Below are 17545 nucleotides of genomic sequence, written 5' to 3'. Positions count from 1 at the left end.
TGCTTTGCTTTGAAGTTGCATGGACAATAGAAGTAATGTTATGACATTTATTATATATAAAATCCTGATATAATCGATTTTTTTAGCTAATGTACATGAAATTCATAAGATTGAGTTTTGGATTGACAACAAGATACAGTAGAGTTTACACAAATAAAACTATGGTAGCTGACCTTTAGAGGCACAAGAATACTGTGTAGTTTTGAAACAAAGTATTCAGCCAGTACCCATAAATCAAGGTCAAGGGGCACACCAAGGATTACTGAAGACAAAGGTTGCATTTTTCCATAGTTTAATTACACACTGGAGCATGACTCATTTCATTTATAGATGTAATATAACTGAAAGTATGAAAATGCATTATTATAGCGCTACATGTTAAATAGTGACATTTAAAACAAATACTTCCTGCTTCTTGATGTCTCTCTTGAATTATAATTTAAAGAATGAAATTCATTACAAATGTTGACACCAGAAAGCTATTCTCAGATTCCTCTGCTAAAAGTGTGCAGTTTTTAAGGTGGAACGTCATACAGCCAGTCAGAAAGTCAGAGGGGGAGTTTGCATTGCTGAATGGGTCAGTGATACACGTGTGGACATGATTTTAATAATTTTGAAACAAAAGATTATTGCATATCGTTAGCTTCATAGCATAAGTGCCTAAGTCATTGACTTAGTCAAATGACTTAGGCAATTATGCTATGAAGCTAACGATATTTATAGATTCTGAGGGAGAAAGCTTATATGTTGGTTTAGGGAAACAATAAACCCATACTGAGTTCAGAGTTAGTTATAGTTCAAAATAGTATTGAATTAATTACTCATGGGCCACCACCAGACTTAAAGCCACGGAGATGAGTGGCAGGAGGCCACCATAGATGAAAACTGCCCCCTCCTTAACGAGGCAGTGTTCATACCTGTCAAAGTCTACCTCTCGTGCTGCGCACACGTGGTCAACACGGCAGTCGCTGTCACAATCCCTCAGGTCATAGTTCACAGAGTTGAAATCATAGTACTTCTGCAGGTAGCGGGGGTCATCAGCTACACGCTTTAGAACCTCGTGCATGGAGGCTGGAGAGGCATCTGGTACTCTGAAACTCTCTGTGAGGCGATACTCTTTCTCCCAGCGTCCTGTGGCTACATTAGCATGAGTAAGGTTCAGGTAATAGGTCACCACATCCTGCATGAAAGAAAGCATGTGGTTTAAACACAGAAAGCGAACAATAGAAGCATTACAAGATATTTCTGAAGGTTTTACAATCTTTTAAAATACAAATATATATTCATATAAGTTGCATAAGAGCCTATTTTTAGGCTCTTGATTGCTACTTTTGACTGCCCCGTTGCCACAAGGAGCGTTTCACATGTTTGATTTGGCAGCGTTTTACACCGGATGGTCTTTCTGGAGCTACAATACAAGGGGATTTTTGTATCTGGCTGATAATGAACTAGCAACTGTTCACTTGCCAAGCAAATGTGTTAACCACTACACCCCTAGAGGAACATAAATGTCTAATGAAAATTGTAAAGGCCAAAACTTGCCTTGACTAGCAGTGTTTCTGTGTCATATTCAAAGACACGAATCCCAGGATTGTTCGCTCCATCCTTAACTCCAGGAAGTGTTGTTTCCCACGGTGTGACACCAGGGCTGAGGAACATGGTACTAATGGGAGAACCTGTAGAAATGGACAAGATATCAGCTCTGATAACAACAGTATTAGTGTGTGTTAATGTTAATGCTGGATATCGGAGACGCATTCCGGCTAAGTGATAAACAGGTAATACTAATACAAGGTGAAATGAGTACTATTACTGCAGTGTGGCTTACCCTCTGTGTTGTAGAACATACGGAAGCTATCAGTGTGATGATGGCCAAAGAACTGGCCTTTAATGACAGAATGATGCTTCTCAATTAAATCCAAATATCGCCGGTTGAACTTTGGTGTAAACCATGGTTTACTTCTTTTCTTCTCGAAGAAACCTGGAGGAACGTGGCCAATGATGTAAACCTGATAAACCAAACAATACAGAGTTAACTAAAATCCAATCAGGACCAAATCTCTTTTTTGGAGGGGCAATTGCTTATACAGGGATTGTATTCATTACAAACGCCATCTTTTACTGAGCTCTAGTCCCTAACATCCAAACATCCATGAACAAGATGAGATGCTTTGCCTTCTCTTTGTTGTTGGTTGCCTCTGTAAGAATCTGATCTGACCAACTAAACTGGTCCGCTGGGTCATCCATGTTCGTGGTCAGCTTGTTCTGATCATAGTAGAGATTGGTGTTAAGGACCAGCATCCTGAAACCAGTCTGATTCATGAGCTTTTCTGTGTAGTATCCACCTGTGCAAGAGGAACATCCCAGATAATGTGTGTTTAAATTTTTCCTGTGCATCATAAGCTGATGTATTCATTCTTTGGAAAGTAATTGCACATATATTTGTAACTATTAGAGAAAGCCTTCTTCACCTTTTTTAAATGTTTCTTTTGACTTTGGATCCAACCAGCCTTGCCACATTTCTGCTATTCGGTCATACATAGAGCTTGGGGCTGCAGGAAGCTGACTCTTCGGGTGGTAATCATGGTTCCCCAGGGCTGAGTACACTTTAGTGTCTAAACAAGACAATAATGTATAAAAGACATTATTTATTAGAAGCAGCCAACGCTAAAACACTATCATATGTGTTGACCTTGCATGTTTCCGCCTGATTTTGTAATTACTTGGAAACACTCGATTTATGATGTCAGTGAGGTTGTTGATAATGTTGAGCACTGCGTCTTCTCCCAGATCTTTATTATCAACATGTGGAGTGTCATCACTGAGAAGTAACACAGCAGATTGTTTCAGGATTAATTGCAGTCAAACATGTCAATACCAAATACTAATCTGAAAATATCATGACTGTAAAGGCAAACAAGCATTTATTTCCCCAGATATAGTCTTAAGACTAGCACTGTCCTGCAATATTCATTAAAAAAAAAGTAACATACCCAGTCCATACGATGAAGTCCGGGTTTGGTAGAATACTCTTCATTGCATAAACAGAAGAGTTGATCAGGTGCCATGGCGAGTCACAAACATAGTCTCCAAATTTACCAGCATTGGCTGCAGGTCGTTTGCCACTGGATGCGCACACCAGTGCAGGATTGTTGTTGCTCAGTTTGTACGTTGGGTCCCAGTGGAGATCCGTGATGTGCCAAAAGTTCCCTGTGTAAGAACGATGCGTAATGGCATCCAGTAAGTTATCCCGAGATTAAGATATACACTTGATTTATCTGATGCTTACCCGAGAGCGCAAAAGCCTCTTTAAAAAGAAAGCAAGACAGAAGCAGCCTTACTGCTGACATGTCGAAGCCTTTGAGAGGAAGAAACATCCGACAAAAATCAAGACCTGGTTTAAAAGGTATGCCGTAAGTCTATAAAGGCGAAATCATGATAAGATGACTGGTCATGACGCATCTGAGGCTTAAAGGTGTTTGGATCCCTATGTGCAGGGGATACTTCGCTATCAGTAATGATGCAAGACTACATTTTAGCCTGCATACAATTAAATAAATAAAAATAAGTATCAAAATAAATCTAAAGACAATAAAAAGCTTCGGCTGAAAAAAGCTCTATATATATATCCATATATCTGTGAAGCTATTTGAGAGTCGAATTCCTGCTTGTAGACTACGCCTAGACTATTTTTATGTGGACTAAATTTAAATTTAGTAGACCACCTTTTACAGTTACCTTATTTGGGCATGCGCTGTTTAAGAATCCAATAAATATACATACATTCATAGCAGGAGTATATAGACACAGTATATTAAAACACATCTACGTGCGAATGTTTTCGCTGTTACACTGTAATATTTTACTAAATACAAAAGGATTTTATTCATGGTGCCCTCGCGTGATACTCGTGTTTCCCCAAATCGACGCTGTTATAACTGTGGAGAATCTGTTTCTCAAGCTGATGATGCAAATAAAAAATGTTTTGCTTTGTTTTGGTTTTGTTATTATTTGTTTCGCTTATTTCTTTTCACGGTAAAGGGGCGTTTTTAATTATCGTTGGAAATTTTGCAATATCTGTCTGTTTTTGATAAACACAGCTATGGGTTTGCAAATGTTCTTTGGAAATGATTTATTATGGCAATTGCAAAGCCGCAAAACCGCGCGTGAGCACGTAGTGCTTCGGGAAGTTCATGAAAGCAACCTTAGGACTCTTTCAAAATCATTCCCTGATGTTTCTCTTTCAGGCAGACGTAACTCCCAGGCCATGGACAGCTTCATTAAGTAATATAGCAAATAATAATAATAATAATAATGATAATAATAATGTTAGTACATGTTAAACAGTGGTTTGGGACCAGAGTTTGTGCTTTTGCATTGGTCAGTCTTGGCGCTGGAAGGGGAACGATAGCCTGACAAGCAAAAATTAGGGCTGAATTATCTGACGTAGAAGATCTGCGTCATCATAGATTTCGCGGGAGTTCCACTGTGCGCCTGCGCTGTACATTGAAGGTTGCGCGCGGGATTAAACGAGGAAGAGGACCAGAGAAATACGTTTGGCTACATACATTACTGCACGTAACATTTTACGCCTTACTTTAATAAGTTAAACAAACAGCGGAAGCATGTGGAATCAGGGTGAGTTGTATTTCGACACCGTTGTGTTTATAAAGCAGCCATATGGACTCGGTGTCGCTGTGTTGTTTCGGTCCACGTTAGCTTGACTACAGACGTCTTTGTTATTGTGTGTTGAATGTGAGTGAAGGTGGGTCAAATGAAGATCATGTTTAATAAACGATTTCGGTGACACAGTTGTTTACCTCTTTATACATTTTCAGGAGGGTACAGTGAGTCCAGTATGGCTGGGGGCTACACTCAGTCTCCAGGAGGATTTGCATCACCTGCCTTATCCCAGGGGGGAGAGAAAAAGGGGGTCTGTACTTATATCTACACTTAAAAGTCGGAATAATTCACTAAAGACTTGACACAGACATAAATCTGTAAAAATTGTGCTGAAAACCAGCAACACCATACTTTTATTACTTTTATTATCTTACTTTTTTTCATTGATTGTACTTATTTGTATTTCCTTCTGATATCTGTACCTGAGCTGAGGTGACGCAAATATTTCCCCGTTGTGGGATCAATAAAGTCTTATCTTATACCTTCATTTGCCAAGTGAGATATCCCCTCTTTGTACACATGTTGACTTCTGTATAGTGATGGAAGCACAAATTGACAGGTCAACCCATTTGTGTTTGGGTCTTTGCAGAGAACACGTGCCAACCAAATAATCCCCTGCACAGTGTCTCAGCTAATGTCTGCTTCCCAAGCCGATGAGTCATTCAGAGTAGGAGATGTGGATGTTGCCCAGGTGAGCCAAACCATTCAGTTAGTTCACTAACCAGTTACTTTTTCATCTCTTAATAGCATTAGTTTGGTACTCTGTAATACAGGTTTTTTTTTTACTTCTGCAGTTGAACAACAGCAACTTTACACTCCCTTTTAAATACAAGTTACTTTTGTTTACAGAAATTATGTTGGATATCCATCTATGTTGATTGTACTTTTTAAAAAATCCTTTTAAATAAATAAACATCTATCTAACAGTCAGACCAAATGCAGAATTTTAAATCATTTTATGTTACAACATTTTGCAACATGGACGTAATAACTATTCTAATATTTCCAGATTTCATAATAATTGTGTTCTGTGTCATAGGTCACCATTGTGGGGGTCATCAGAAGCACAGATAAATCCATGACCAACATCCAGTACAAGGTTGATGACATGACAGGCGCTCCCATGGATGTGAAGCAATGGGTAGACACAGAGGTAAGTATCCACCATCACAGCTCTGCTGCAAGCTCAGTCTGTATTGAAACATGAGGTAATTAGGTGTATATAAACTCCATTACATAGTGAGAAAGCTACTATACTATAATATCTGTTTAGCATTACATTTCTTTAAGTAGAAGGCCAAGAGGAAAGGGCAGTAGTAACACAAATCCTAAGGAAAATTAACTGGAATTGGATGAAAAGGATCAAGTATGTGCTTTTTATTTATACAGGACCAAAGTGTGGACAGCACTGTCCTTCCCCCAGGAACATATGTCAAAGTATCTGGAAATCTGCGCTCTTTTCAGGTGAGTTTAATATCTGCCACCTATGACCGCTTATTAGTTTAAAAGTGTGGTTGCTATCAAACCCCATCCACCGTCTACTACAGGGGTGTCCAACTCCAGGCCCCAGGATATGTCCTCCAGAGAGGACACATCCTGCAGGTTTTAGATGTGTCCTTGATCCAACACAGCTGATTTAAATGGTTAAATTGCCTCCTCAACATGTCTTGAAGTTCTCCAGAGGCCTGGTAATGAACTAATCATTTGATTCAGGTGTGTTGACCCAGGGTCATATCTAAAACCTGCAGGACACCGGCACTTGAGGCCCTGCTCTACTAGCTTACTTGGTGGTTGGTGTTGTGGCGTTCTTCAAAGTCAATCAGCTGCTTCCCGCAGCCAGACTGATTCCTGCCCCATTGTTAACTGCAGCTGGTGGAGTAATGGCTCATGTGCTGCTCCAGTGAGACCTAAAGAGCAGAACGAGACCTAACAGCCAGCTGGAGTTCCAACAACTGGATGAGACTCGCCAGCAGCTGATATTGCTGAGTTAGTTATTTATCAGTGAGGTTTATTGTAAAATTAAATTAAAAAAAAAAAGAATATATTTGCGTGCGGATAACCGCACGCACGCACGCACGCACGCACACACACACACACACACAAACAGACTGTGAATCAATTGGAAATGGTTCATTTAAAGTAAATGCTAACAACATTTGCACAGTACCCAGAATCAAGTAGGAACTTATGACTTGCATCATGATTTCATTGAAAGGCAACATGACAGTGTAAAATTTTCAAGCGGCTGTATGATTTCTCAATGCACAAACATTTCTGACAATGTCATATTTAATCTTGTTCACATTTAAACATTTATTAACCTTTGTGTGTGTGTGTGAGACATGTGTCTAACATGTGTCTAAATTACACTTGAGCTCCACTTAAGAAGGCTTTTACACCTTTACCAACATAGATTTGTTTCATCACTTGAAATACTTGAAGTGGATGTTGCTCGCTTTAATTCCTCTCTGAATTCATGATGGCGTGTCTATTTTTTTGTGCCTTCCTTTCTTAGAACCACAGGTCTGTTGTGGCATTCAGCGTCAGGCCCCTGGAGGATATGAATGAAATCACCTCTCATATGTTAGAGGTTGTCCAAGCACACATGGCACTCAGCAAGCCTCAAACTATGGTGAGAAATCTTGTGCTTATACCTTCACAGCCTTTAATGGTGGCTAAACAAGTGAAAAAGGGAAGTTGAGATCGGTTCTATGAATACCACTTCTGTTAAAGATTGCTTAGTTTGTTTGCCAGATTCCTAAGAAACAGTACAGCGTTGTCACATCTTTTAGTTGTGTTTGTGCTAAGTGTGAGAGTGAGCTCCTACAGATAAATGGTCACAGACACACATGATTTCAGTGAATGGGTATAAATATCCAAGCCCAGTCAACACCTTATCTGACTTCTACAGCCTGGCTATTTTTTTTCTTTTTGTTTTATGTATTAAAACCATAATTCTAACAGCTTTGAGAGATGATTTTAAACACATTAGAGGTCGTACAGAATGATTGTTTTGTTTTAAATGGCTTAAAAAATGATTTGCAGTCAATATAGAAACACATTAGAAGTGAAACTGAGTAATGACATAATAAAAATTAAGCTTTCTAGATAACTATTGCTTCTGCAGCGCTGCAAATTTACTTTTTGTATCCTATGTTCCATAAAGGGCATAGTCTGCTTCAGTATACATGGCTTTAACGCTCATCAATCCCTCTAATACTCTGTAGACTGCCGGAACCCGTGAGGTCAAACTCAGACTGTTACTGCCACCAAATAGGCTTAACACTCACTTGTTTTAAGTGCTCTATATTTATTTATGAAATTGACCAACAGCCTGTTATAAATGGATTGGCTAATAATAGCCAGGGGTACCTTTCCATTTGAGATGCATGGTTTGTTTTTTTTTTTTTTTGATGAATGTGTATCAGGCGGTTGTAATCACATTTTCAGTGTCATACTTTTACATATCTGTCTCTGAAGGTTGTTCTGTATCCTTTATCAAATCTATGTATAATGTTGAAAACGTGCAATTTCATTCTCTTTCAGTCGGCTGCCGGAGGAGGAATGAGCAGTAGTGCCATGCCCATGTCACGACCCACCATGGGAGGCATGGATGGGAATGCAGGAGGCTATGCAGGTGCCAACGACATGACCAACAATGGGTTAAGTGCAAACCAGAATCAGGTGAGCCTAAATAAATCAGACAGCGGTAACAAGAAATTCACAGTTCTTAACTATCATAGATAAGCTGTGGTGAGAAATGAAGGGGCACTGTATCTGAATGCTGAAAAGAACAGCTATTACACCCGTTTATTTATGTAAACCCAAACAGTGATCGTTGACTCTTACATCCTGTCTTCGACTTCTTTGTGTGAACTGCATCAAAGATTTGTTGTTTTATAAAAAACATTTTCAGAAAAAGAAGTCAGTAGACTGGAACATAGCTTCTTTTAGCAGTGTGTGTCAGCTTGCTTACCCTGTCGACTTTTCTCTCTCAAGGTGCTGTGTTTGATAAGAAGCTGTCCAGAACCGCAGGGTATTAGCATTCAAGAACTAAAGAAGAGACTCGGCAGCATGAGTATTGCTGTGATCAAGTAAGTTTTAAAGTGATAAAACAATATAAAATGTTACTTTTTGACTGTTGGAAAAGTAGAAAAGCCCTTACATACACTGAAACAGACCAAGAGGCAAACTAAGCTGCATCCACTTAAATGACGTTCAAATTATTATTTTACTTTTTACGTTGGGTTTGTACCGTCATAAAAAGGATGGTTTCAAAGAGAGAGAAGCTCACACAAAATTACAACATACATTTTTTCCAAATAGCAAAGAATGAATTCCCACAATTTAAACTCTCAACCCTTTATCTGCAAAATGGACTTGGTCTGAACAACACAGTCACTGGAGGTACAGTGCTGTTAAACAAACTGAAACCAAGAGAGAAGGCCTGTAGTGGCTAAAGTGTTCTTTTTTGTTGTTGTTTTTTACAAGTCAAGAGTTAACACATTATTTGTGATGGAGAGTTAACTTTAGATGTGTTCTAGCAAGCTGCTTTAATGCTCTAAAACATTAGAGCATTAAAGCATTCAGCTTTAAAGGACAAGCTGAATGCTTTAGTTTGACTTCTTGATAAAAGTACGGTAGCTTTATTAAGGGATGGTGAATGTCAAGATAACAAAGTTTCCTTCTTATCTTATTACGGATCAAGACCACATTGTCTTTGTCCTTCAAGACAATGTGGTCTTGAAGGACTTTGTTTGGGTCAGTTTATAAAAACTTTGCTCTCAGTTACTTTCTTTTGGTGCATCCCACTATGCAAAATTTGAGCAGGGACAGTACAACCTCAGTTTAAAAAATAATAATAATAATAGAAAAATGCAGTTACACCCTTTTGGTGTTAGCAGTACATACGTTATGCAAACTACAGGAAGTGTATGTCCAAGACTTTAGAATGACCCGAGTGAAACACCCACTGCATGCTAATTTGGTAGTTTTGCTTTGTTTTCTGAAACTGTACCAGAGTGAAAAAGATACAATAAAAGAAAAAAATCTAATATATAATTTTATATTAGATTTTATGCTTTTATTGTATTTTTTTAAAGAGATTTTCCTTTAGTGTACAGGAAATGATTTGTCTACTTGGTACTCAGTTCACAAATATTTTATTTCATGGTATTATTATTAATAATAATACCATGAAATTATTATGGTAACCCTTCGGATTTTTTTTAATTTGATTTTTAGCACTTCTAAAATGCTGTTTCCTTTTGCTTTAACAGACAAGCTGTGGAGTTCCTTAGCAACGAAGGTCATATCTTTTCCACCATCGACGAAGATCACTACAAATCAACTGACAGTGATGACTAGACTAATTCATCTTGTTACCATCAGTGGGGTTACGTATTTGAAATAATTGGTACATCATTTATTACCGAAAGCTATCACATAAGTAACAACCTCCCTGAGTCTATAATGCCACAGAGCTGTGTGAAATGCTGCAAGTCTGTCGGCACTGTGGTCTATGTTTGTTGAAGAACACGTGGTTTACAAATGGTGAAACTCAAGGTTTACACATCCTGTATTCCTGATGTTGCTTCAGCCATTTCGCCCGAAAAAGTTTCTGTCACTCAGATTATTGTTGGGAGTTACTACTTTCTTTCTGTTTATGTATCTTTCTTCTTCTGTAAAACATCTTTCTTTCTTTCTTTTTAAAGATTTGGAACATAAGTAATCCAACTTTTTTTTTGTCTATGTAATTTAGTTTTGCCAAAATAAATTGATTATTCAAAATGTATTTTTGTTCTGTTGGTTCAGTTTATCAAGTTGTATAAGCCCCTTTTTCTGGTATAGGCGTGTGTGTAAATATATGATACATTAGTATACACACACGTGTGTATATATATCTATATATTATTCTGTGTCTATCAGGGTGGAGATTTTGTTTTTTTGCATTTTAGAAAAACTAACATGCGTAATTCACATTTGCTTTCACATATCTAGCTGTAAAACCACAAGCTGACTTTAACACTTATCTTAGAGTTTCACACACATTCTTATAGATAATATAAGATCTTATTTAAAGTTTTACAAAGTTGGAATAAACCACATAGGTCCAGTTTCATATAGAAATCATACTTTATGATAATGTCTAATAGAAAATTGAAATCAACCACACATTTACATGCAGTGGAAATAATCTTTCAAAGAAAAATGGCACAAAATGGATTGTCCATCGGTTAACAAAGATGCAAAACATACTTTCATTTTCAGTGAAAATGTTTCTACTCCTCCTTGGAGTTAATTTGCAAAAAAAAAAAAAAAAGGCAAATACATTTCTGTTCACAGATAAATAGTTTGATGTGGTTAGAGGGACGGCTTCTGCTACCGGTGCTGCAGCGTTACAATGTTGCGGTTTAGACAAATGCCTTCCATCAATGAGTGGGGTGAGCTATTTCTCTTTAGAGTTTGCATCTATGCAGTAGGAGTTTGACATACACATATGTTGTATACTTGTGCAACAGAATACAATCCATTGAAGCCAGTTTGAAGCTTATTAATATGCATTTTTGAGAGAAGTTATTGATTTAACACTGGTAATTTTAAAGGCTGTAATTTATGGTGTTATGTTCGACTGCATATTATCCTATAGTTTGTTGCTGTAACTATGCAAAAGAAGGCATTATATACAGTAACTAGCTACTTAGTACCTCACAATATAAATACGGACCTGTACACAAAGCTGAAAGACATAGCCTCAATTACTACATGGTTAAATCAACAATTTCTAAACAAGTTTGTGTACAATAAAAAGTGTTTGAACTACAAGAGTGGTATGTGTTCAAAGTTTGAATACACGATTACTGAAAACAGTGAAGTATAGTTCTGGGTATAAAGTTATGAGGTAAAAAGAAATTTTGCTGACCACGTGAGAAAACAGATGTGAAAACACCACCAAGTTTGTATTTATTCTGGGCTAAGCTGAATGATGTCATGTCAACCAACCCTGCACAGCACTTGTAGGATAGGGAACAGTTCAGTTCTCACTGCTCGAGCAGGATTTTTCTCTGTTGCAGAAGATGTAGAAGATATTTCCTTTAGTAGTACATAACATTTTCTTGTGCTTTCTTCATCATAACAGCCAAAGTGTCATCCACAGTTTCATAGTCATGGTCACTGTCCCCATTTTCATCGTCAGGCACACTCCCTGGTGGAAAGATTATTGTTAGTAATACTATATTTCACAATATTCTTATATTCATCCTAACTGTCATTTATCAAATGTGCCGCCGAATGTCTTCCTTTCAGAAAACATGCGATTTATGCACCACCAAACATTTATGCACCACCCATCACATACACCACCTATCACAGGTTTTCACTTCACTTCCTGATGCAGCCAATCGAAATGACTAAACACATTTCGCTTCTATAGGAAGAATGTCTCCTGAGATACTATTGGGTGATGGGTTGAATCTTATACAGGAACACACTTGGAATTAAGGCGTCATTGTGGATTTTGTTAAGTGACGAAGAGTAATAGTAAGTAAATAAAAGCATGAATATATTAGAAATGATGAAGTCTCCCAAAACCATAGACTTTCTCAATCTGCACATGCTGTTTACGGTCTGTGGTTATTGTGTAAGTTTGCGTCTATGGTTAATGGACGATAAACATGGTGTGATAAACACGGCTAAATTCTTATTATTTGCATTTAATGCATCTAATGCATTATTAATACATTAGGTAATTTGTATATTTACATATGCATATGCACATACTTTTAATTGAATATACTTACGTATGTGTTTTTTACATATAAATTACACATTACTGAGACAATAAGACATTGATATGTTTTTCATTACTATTCAGTTCATGTTCACTGTTTGGTTTTGTGTATTTGTAGACTACGTGGATACAAGTACTGGGTCACCTGCACATTACAGCTACAGGAGCTGCTCAGCCATGAAAACCCATGCCTTGAAGCTCCACGCACACAGTTTTTGTGCTGATGTTAATGCCAAAGGAGGTTTGGAACGCTGCAGTTACTGACGTTACAGATGTTTGGCAACTTTTACGCACTGTGCACCTCGGCACTTGGCAACCCCGCTCTGTAACTTTACACGGTCTGCTACTTCATGGCTGAGCTGTTGTGGTTCTAAGACGCTTCCACTTTTCAGCTATATGTTACAGCGGATGGTGGACTATCTATCTATTGACACGAGCTCTTTAGAACAAACCATCCTTTATCAGATGTTTGCAAAGGCAGACTGCATGGCAAGATGCTTGATTTTATACAGCTGCTGAAATGGGACTAAAACCCTTTGAATTCAAATATGAAAAATGTATTGACCAGTACTTTTGTGTATATAGTGCAGGTGAAGCTGATTTTGAACCCTTCTTCATATTCATTTACTTTAAGTTTAGTTCTGTGCGTTATGGCAGAAAAAATGTTACTCTATGTGCTTTTAGTGGTCTTGATGACTTTGTGAATTCTCTGTGGCTCTGTGAACAGTCACGCTCACATTTGTCTTAGAGATGTAGAGGGAAGCCAAAGTCTGCCAGTATTCTCAACTTTTTGGGGTCTTTATATAAACCCTACAGTATATAAACTCTTTCCCATGGTGAAAATGTCTCAAATTTAGAGGTTGTCCTGCAAACACTGCTTTAATATAAACATAGAGAATGCTTTACTAGTCCAGCAGCTGCACTATAAGTTTTGCAAGAGACAAATCGGTGGCTCTCTTAAAACATTATATCAGACAGAGCCCCACCTGTTTTAGCAGACTCCTTCATTTGTACATAAGTGTTTGGCAGAGCCTTGCCTATGGTTTGGTCAGCCGCTGAGAACTTTCGGGGCACAAGTGGTGGGGGCTCATCTTCATTAGCCTGCACAAAAGAGGAAACTTCTGTTTTATTACATGCATGGCGTATTTACCACAGGAAAAAAGTGGAAGCACCAATTTGTTATTTTTGCTTAGTTCATTTCCTGAAAGTCACATTATGAGAATCTGTATATTAGTTTCACCGTAGTGGGGTTTCAAGAGAAACCTGACGTGACAAGAAAATCTAGACAACCTAAGCTGAGCTTTAGCCTTTATAATAATAGCTTTCGAAAATGTTATACAAGCATGAAAAGAGTCACTCACGGGAGGTGGTGGGGCGGGGGGCCTCTTTTTGTTATTCAAAGTCAAGTCGCTGAACTGTTTGGTTGGGACGCTTTTGTCTCCTTGATGTTTGGATTTGTTTGCCTTCTTTGATTTCTTTGTTTTTTTGGGAGGTGCCGAAAATGACATGTTTCGCTTTGGTGGTCGAGGTGGCGGCTCCGCATCTGAGTTACCACGTTTGCGAAACTCATAAAAGAATGTGTCTGCAACTTCGGTAACTCTTTCCACTTGACACGTGGGGGGTTGATCTTTGGGCCATGGGAGGGGGTCTGTAGTAAAATAGACAGACATTGAGAGCCACTGCGTTGGGATCTCGAAACAGTACTCTGGCTTGTGTACAAAGCTTGCCTGAATGGTGGGTTCCAACATAGCTGCCTCTATTCTGAGACATGAGAACCCATAGAGGGGATCCTTCTCGAGTTCTGTATCACGGCCCACCACTTTAACATCCAGAGGCAAGCTAAACTCCTTCCCCAAGTCACTGAGTTTGTACTTCCTGTTGTCACTGAGTACTTCCACAAAGTGACCCTCCATGTAAAGAGGCATAATAATCTCTTCCTTTTCATCCTCCCTTTTCACCTGATCCTCATCCTCATCATCATCATCATCATCATCGTCCGACTCTTGAAGGCGATAACACAAAAGAGCCTCTACCGACTGCTTCTGTCCTGCTTTGCCTTCACAGGGTAAAACCATCCTATCGCAGCGCACAACCTCAAGCTGTTCCCCCACACTGAGGGCAGGGAGTCCCTCCTCTTCCACTTCCTCACAGTTCCTTGTTACGCTGACCTTCAGACCTGGTGCGTGGATTGAAGCAACGTACAGCTCGTATACTGAATTAAACTCTCTTGGCCGTCTCCGGAAACGTCCACCATATTGCTGAGACACCAGGAAGTACTGCGGTGTTTTCCTGCTTTTCAAAGTGGATAATAAAATCATGGGCGAGGTTCCTTTTTTGTGAAAAATCAGGTGCTCATTCTTGCGAAGCTCCGGTAGCCAGCTGCACTTGAACAGGGAGCGCGTCTCTGGGTCTTCGATGATCTCCACCACTCCAGGGAATGATTTATTCGGCTCAGAGTGGACTTCACTCAGAGAAAGGGGTACAATAAAATGCACATCTTTACACAGCTCGGTGACATCGACCACATCCACTTCTAAGCTGGATGGAAACTTCACCACATTCTTCCTCACTGTAGACAAAAGAGAGGAAGGCAGTCATGCATATTAGGTATATTTAACTTTGGTATGAGTGCAGTACAGGTGAACTATGCTTTTTTTTGTTCTGAATTTAAATTATTGAGGTTACAAATATAAGCAATCATATAATCATAAGCAATCATAACAGTGCATCATATAGATTAATTGCTTTTAATGATATGCTGATGTTTTTCAAGGTGGCATTAACTTTAACTGTTTTATAGCATGGTATGTACTATATGTCATTGGCTTCAAGTGTAAAATTTTAATATGCACAAATGTTGTTTATGTAGTGCATAAATGTGCACAGATTTAGAGGAACAATAAAATGTCATGAACCAAGTATTTCACAATTAAGGTGGAAGTTAAAGTGGAAGTTCACAAACTTTGCATTAACATAACACACGGTGGGGTTCACACACAAATAACAAATCCAGATCAACATTATGTTAAATAGTAGTTAAATAGTTAAAAAGTAGGTTATTCTTACAGTTCATGACGGCCTGGACATGGTATACTGGACTGAGCATAAGAGGCCGATCACACTTGGTAGCATTGACAAAGCGAAACCTTCGGCTACGCAGGGACGACGAGGACATGATCTCCCGCAGGGTAAAGCGCTCCTCACTCTCACACTCATAGAACTCCCCTCGGAAAGAAACAGGGATGCACACTTCAGCTGAGGCTTCTTGTTGTCCTCGAATAAGGCAGCGGACTTGATCCTCTTGATCCTTGTGCTTCTCAACAGAGAGCACAGTCAAAGCTGTCCCAGCTCCCAGTGCTAAATTGCCAATGGTCATCTTGGAGTGGCTGGAGAAAGTGAAGGGAAGAGAGGAGTCGAGGCCTACCGGCCTCATGCTGACCATCTCCTCTACCGTACTGTATGGCATCTCCTCTGGCACGACCCTGAACAAGCCTGAGAAGAAAAGAAAAGTCATTGTAGTTCTACAAAATAGATTTAACCATTCTTACAAGAATTTCTCTAGACCAACCTGTGTGGCTGATAGGCAGCTCAAATGTTTCATTGTTTGCTACGTCTTGACAGGAAACTGATAGGAGCTCAATTTTAGTGACCTTTATTAGATCCCCAGTGGAAAAGCACACTTCACTCCCAGAAATTTCATATATAGAACCTGGAATGGAAAACAAGAAACTGAAGGAACAAAAATGATTATGATTTCTTAACTAGCACATGAACGCATACACTCTAATGGGAATTGTTTCCAGTTGCGAGCCATGAGCAATACAACAAATGCTCACTGTTCTTTTTATATATAATAACGTCTAATTTAGGGTTAAAAATGTACAAAATGTAAAAGGAATGTACACTAGATTGTAACTTTGAATTTATGAAAGACAGACACAACACAGAGAAGCGCACAGCAATGAAGTAATCTATAATCTCGTAAGTGCTGTCCTTCTGTATACGCCATCTCACTGAGGAAAAGTAATAATAATAATAATAAAAAACTACCTTGGAAATATACTCCAGAGCAAACTTGCAAAAGTTTTGGCAGACAGGTATCGTCCAATGACGCGATGAATTCCTGAAGTGGCAAAGCAGTGGCGCCTGCCATCACTGCTGCCTCTGAGTGTGTGCAACCAAAAATGAAGGCAGGCAGCAAATGACAAGCGCAGCACAAAACGGGGGTGCTTTCTCAGTTAAAAACCACAAAAGTGAATGAGGAAGTTACAGGATCTCTTTGCACAACTTGTGCATTCACATACGGGGACAAAGCAATCTGGCAAAGCCTCATTGCTGTGAAGATGGTGAATAAGTATCCAAAAGAATGTTTTATTAAATTTTGGGGGATTACAGCATAAAGCCTGCTATGAAGAATAAAAGAAAACATCCACACTCTAACTTTGAGCTTTTTATATGTCTTAATTTTTTGGGTGTGTGTGGGTGTGTGTGTGTAAGAGTGAAAGAGAGAGAGGGAGAGAAAGGGGGAGAGGATGACAGACTTTAAAAGGAGCAAATCGCAATTGCAATTTTGCAGTGTGAACGTGTTATATTTCTTTTTTCTTGTTTGATAGTCAAGCTGCTCTACTTAACGGTGTGGCCAAAATCAGTGTGTACACATTGCGCAAGGTTTAAATAAATACATGCACTATGATAACCTTTAAAAATGCAAAAGAGCAACTCTCAGAGCACAGATGCGAGGACACACTGATAGCTTTTCTTCACTAATATTTCAGGCTCTTTGTGATATTCGTTTTAGCCATGTGTCATCTTTCTCTCTCAGCACTTCCTGCTCTTAGTGCTTTTCTAAGCCTATGACACTTCTATCTGCAGCAAGGAGAGGCTAGATATCCTCCCACCTTGACATATCAAGGAAGGCAGGCAGTGGTTTTTAGCGTTTGACTCAACTCACAGTTTCCAAGAACCACAAAAAGCTCTAAAGATCAGTGCTTGACACAGAGTCCGCCCACACCAGCTATTAGTACCGTTGCCCCAAATAGATAGACCCACAGTCCTAGCTTCATTCAAACCACC

The 17545-nt window shown here is 38.9% G+C and overlaps 3 protein-coding genes across 3 annotated transcripts; 1 reads left to right on the top strand and 2 right to left on the bottom strand.

The window, feature by feature from the left end:
• Positions 1-8: 8 nt before the first annotated feature.
• Positions 9-3672, bottom strand: smpdl3b (sphingomyelin phosphodiesterase acid like 3B). The gene is made up of 8 exons (XM_080895509.1): positions 3290-3672; positions 2994-3210; positions 2724-2821; positions 2472-2615; positions 2176-2345; positions 1829-2009; positions 1543-1676; positions 9-1180 (listed from the first exon to the last, which is right to left on the bottom strand). Exons 1-8 carry the CDS (start codon positions 3375-3377, stop codon positions 818-820), a joined length of 1395 nt encoding a protein of 464 aa, XP_080751635.1. The 5' UTR covers positions 3378-3672; the 3' UTR covers positions 9-817.
• An 808-nt stretch (positions 3673-4480) lies between these two features.
• rpa2 (replication protein A2) lies at positions 4481-10477 on the top strand. Its single transcript, XM_080895510.1, has 9 exons — positions 4481-4638; positions 4839-4933; positions 5273-5374; positions 5723-5836; positions 6073-6147; positions 7199-7315; positions 8230-8367; positions 8683-8777; positions 9963-10477. The coding sequence occupies exons 1-9, from the start codon at positions 4626-4628 to the stop codon at positions 10048-10050; spliced, it is 837 nt and encodes a 278-aa protein (XP_080751636.1). The 5' UTR covers positions 4481-4625; the 3' UTR covers positions 10051-10477.
• A 143-nt stretch (positions 10478-10620) lies between these two features.
• themis2 (thymocyte selection associated family member 2) lies at positions 10621-16649 on the bottom strand. The gene is made up of 6 exons (XM_080895508.1): positions 16523-16649; positions 16041-16181; positions 15539-15964; positions 13834-15041; positions 13459-13573; positions 10621-11887 (listed from the first exon to the last, which is right to left on the bottom strand). Exons 1-6 carry the CDS (start codon positions 16623-16625, stop codon positions 11778-11780), a joined length of 2103 nt encoding a protein of 700 aa, XP_080751634.1. The 5' UTR covers positions 16626-16649; the 3' UTR covers positions 10621-11777.
• Positions 16650-17545: the final 896 nt, after the last annotated feature.

Source organism: Rhamphochromis sp. 'chilingali', assembly GCF_963969265.1.
Source record: "Rhamphochromis sp. 'chilingali' genome assembly, chromosome: 11".
In the NCBI taxonomy this organism is placed as follows: domain Eukaryota; kingdom Metazoa; phylum Chordata; class Actinopteri; order Cichliformes; family Cichlidae; genus Rhamphochromis; species Rhamphochromis sp. 'chilingali'.
The sequence above is the reverse complement of the archived record's forward strand: the minus strand, read 5'-3'. Positions and strand labels throughout refer to the sequence as shown.

Bases quoted from the DNA above. Each gene is read 5' to 3' on its own strand.
- themis2 (XM_080895508.1), bottom strand. From the start codon at position 16,625: ATGGCAGGCGCCACTGCTTTGCCACTTCAGGAATTCATCGCGTCATTG. The intron at 13,574-13,833 runs GTGAGTGACTCT...TCTTTTGTGCAG, and splicing joins CCCCCGCCCCACCACCTCCC to GCTAATGAAGATGAGCCCCC. The intron at 11,888-13,458 runs GTGGGGCTCTGT...TCTTTCCACCAG, and splicing joins GAAGGAGTCTGCTAAAACAG to GGAGTGTGCCTGACGATGAA.
- smpdl3b (XM_080895509.1), bottom strand. From the start codon at position 3,377: ATGTTTCTTCCTCTCAAAGGCTTCGACATGTCAGCAGTAAGGCTGCTT. The intron at 2,346-2,471 runs GTGAAGAAGGCT...CCTCTTGCACAG, and splicing joins AAAAGAAACATTTAAAAAAG to GTGGATACTACACAGAAAAG. The intron at 1,181-1,542 runs GCAAGTTTTGGC...TCTTTCATGCAG, and splicing joins CAGAAACACTGCTAGTCAAG to GATGTGGTGACCTATTACCT.
- rpa2 (XM_080895510.1), top strand. The intron at 6,148-7,198 runs GTGAGTTTAATA...TTCCTTTCTTAG, and splicing joins GAAATCTGCGCTCTTTTCAG to AACCACAGGTCTGTTGTGGC. The intron at 8,778-9,962 runs GTAAGTTTTAAA...TTGCTTTAACAG, and splicing joins ATGAGTATTGCTGTGATCAA to ACAAGCTGTGGAGTTCCTTA.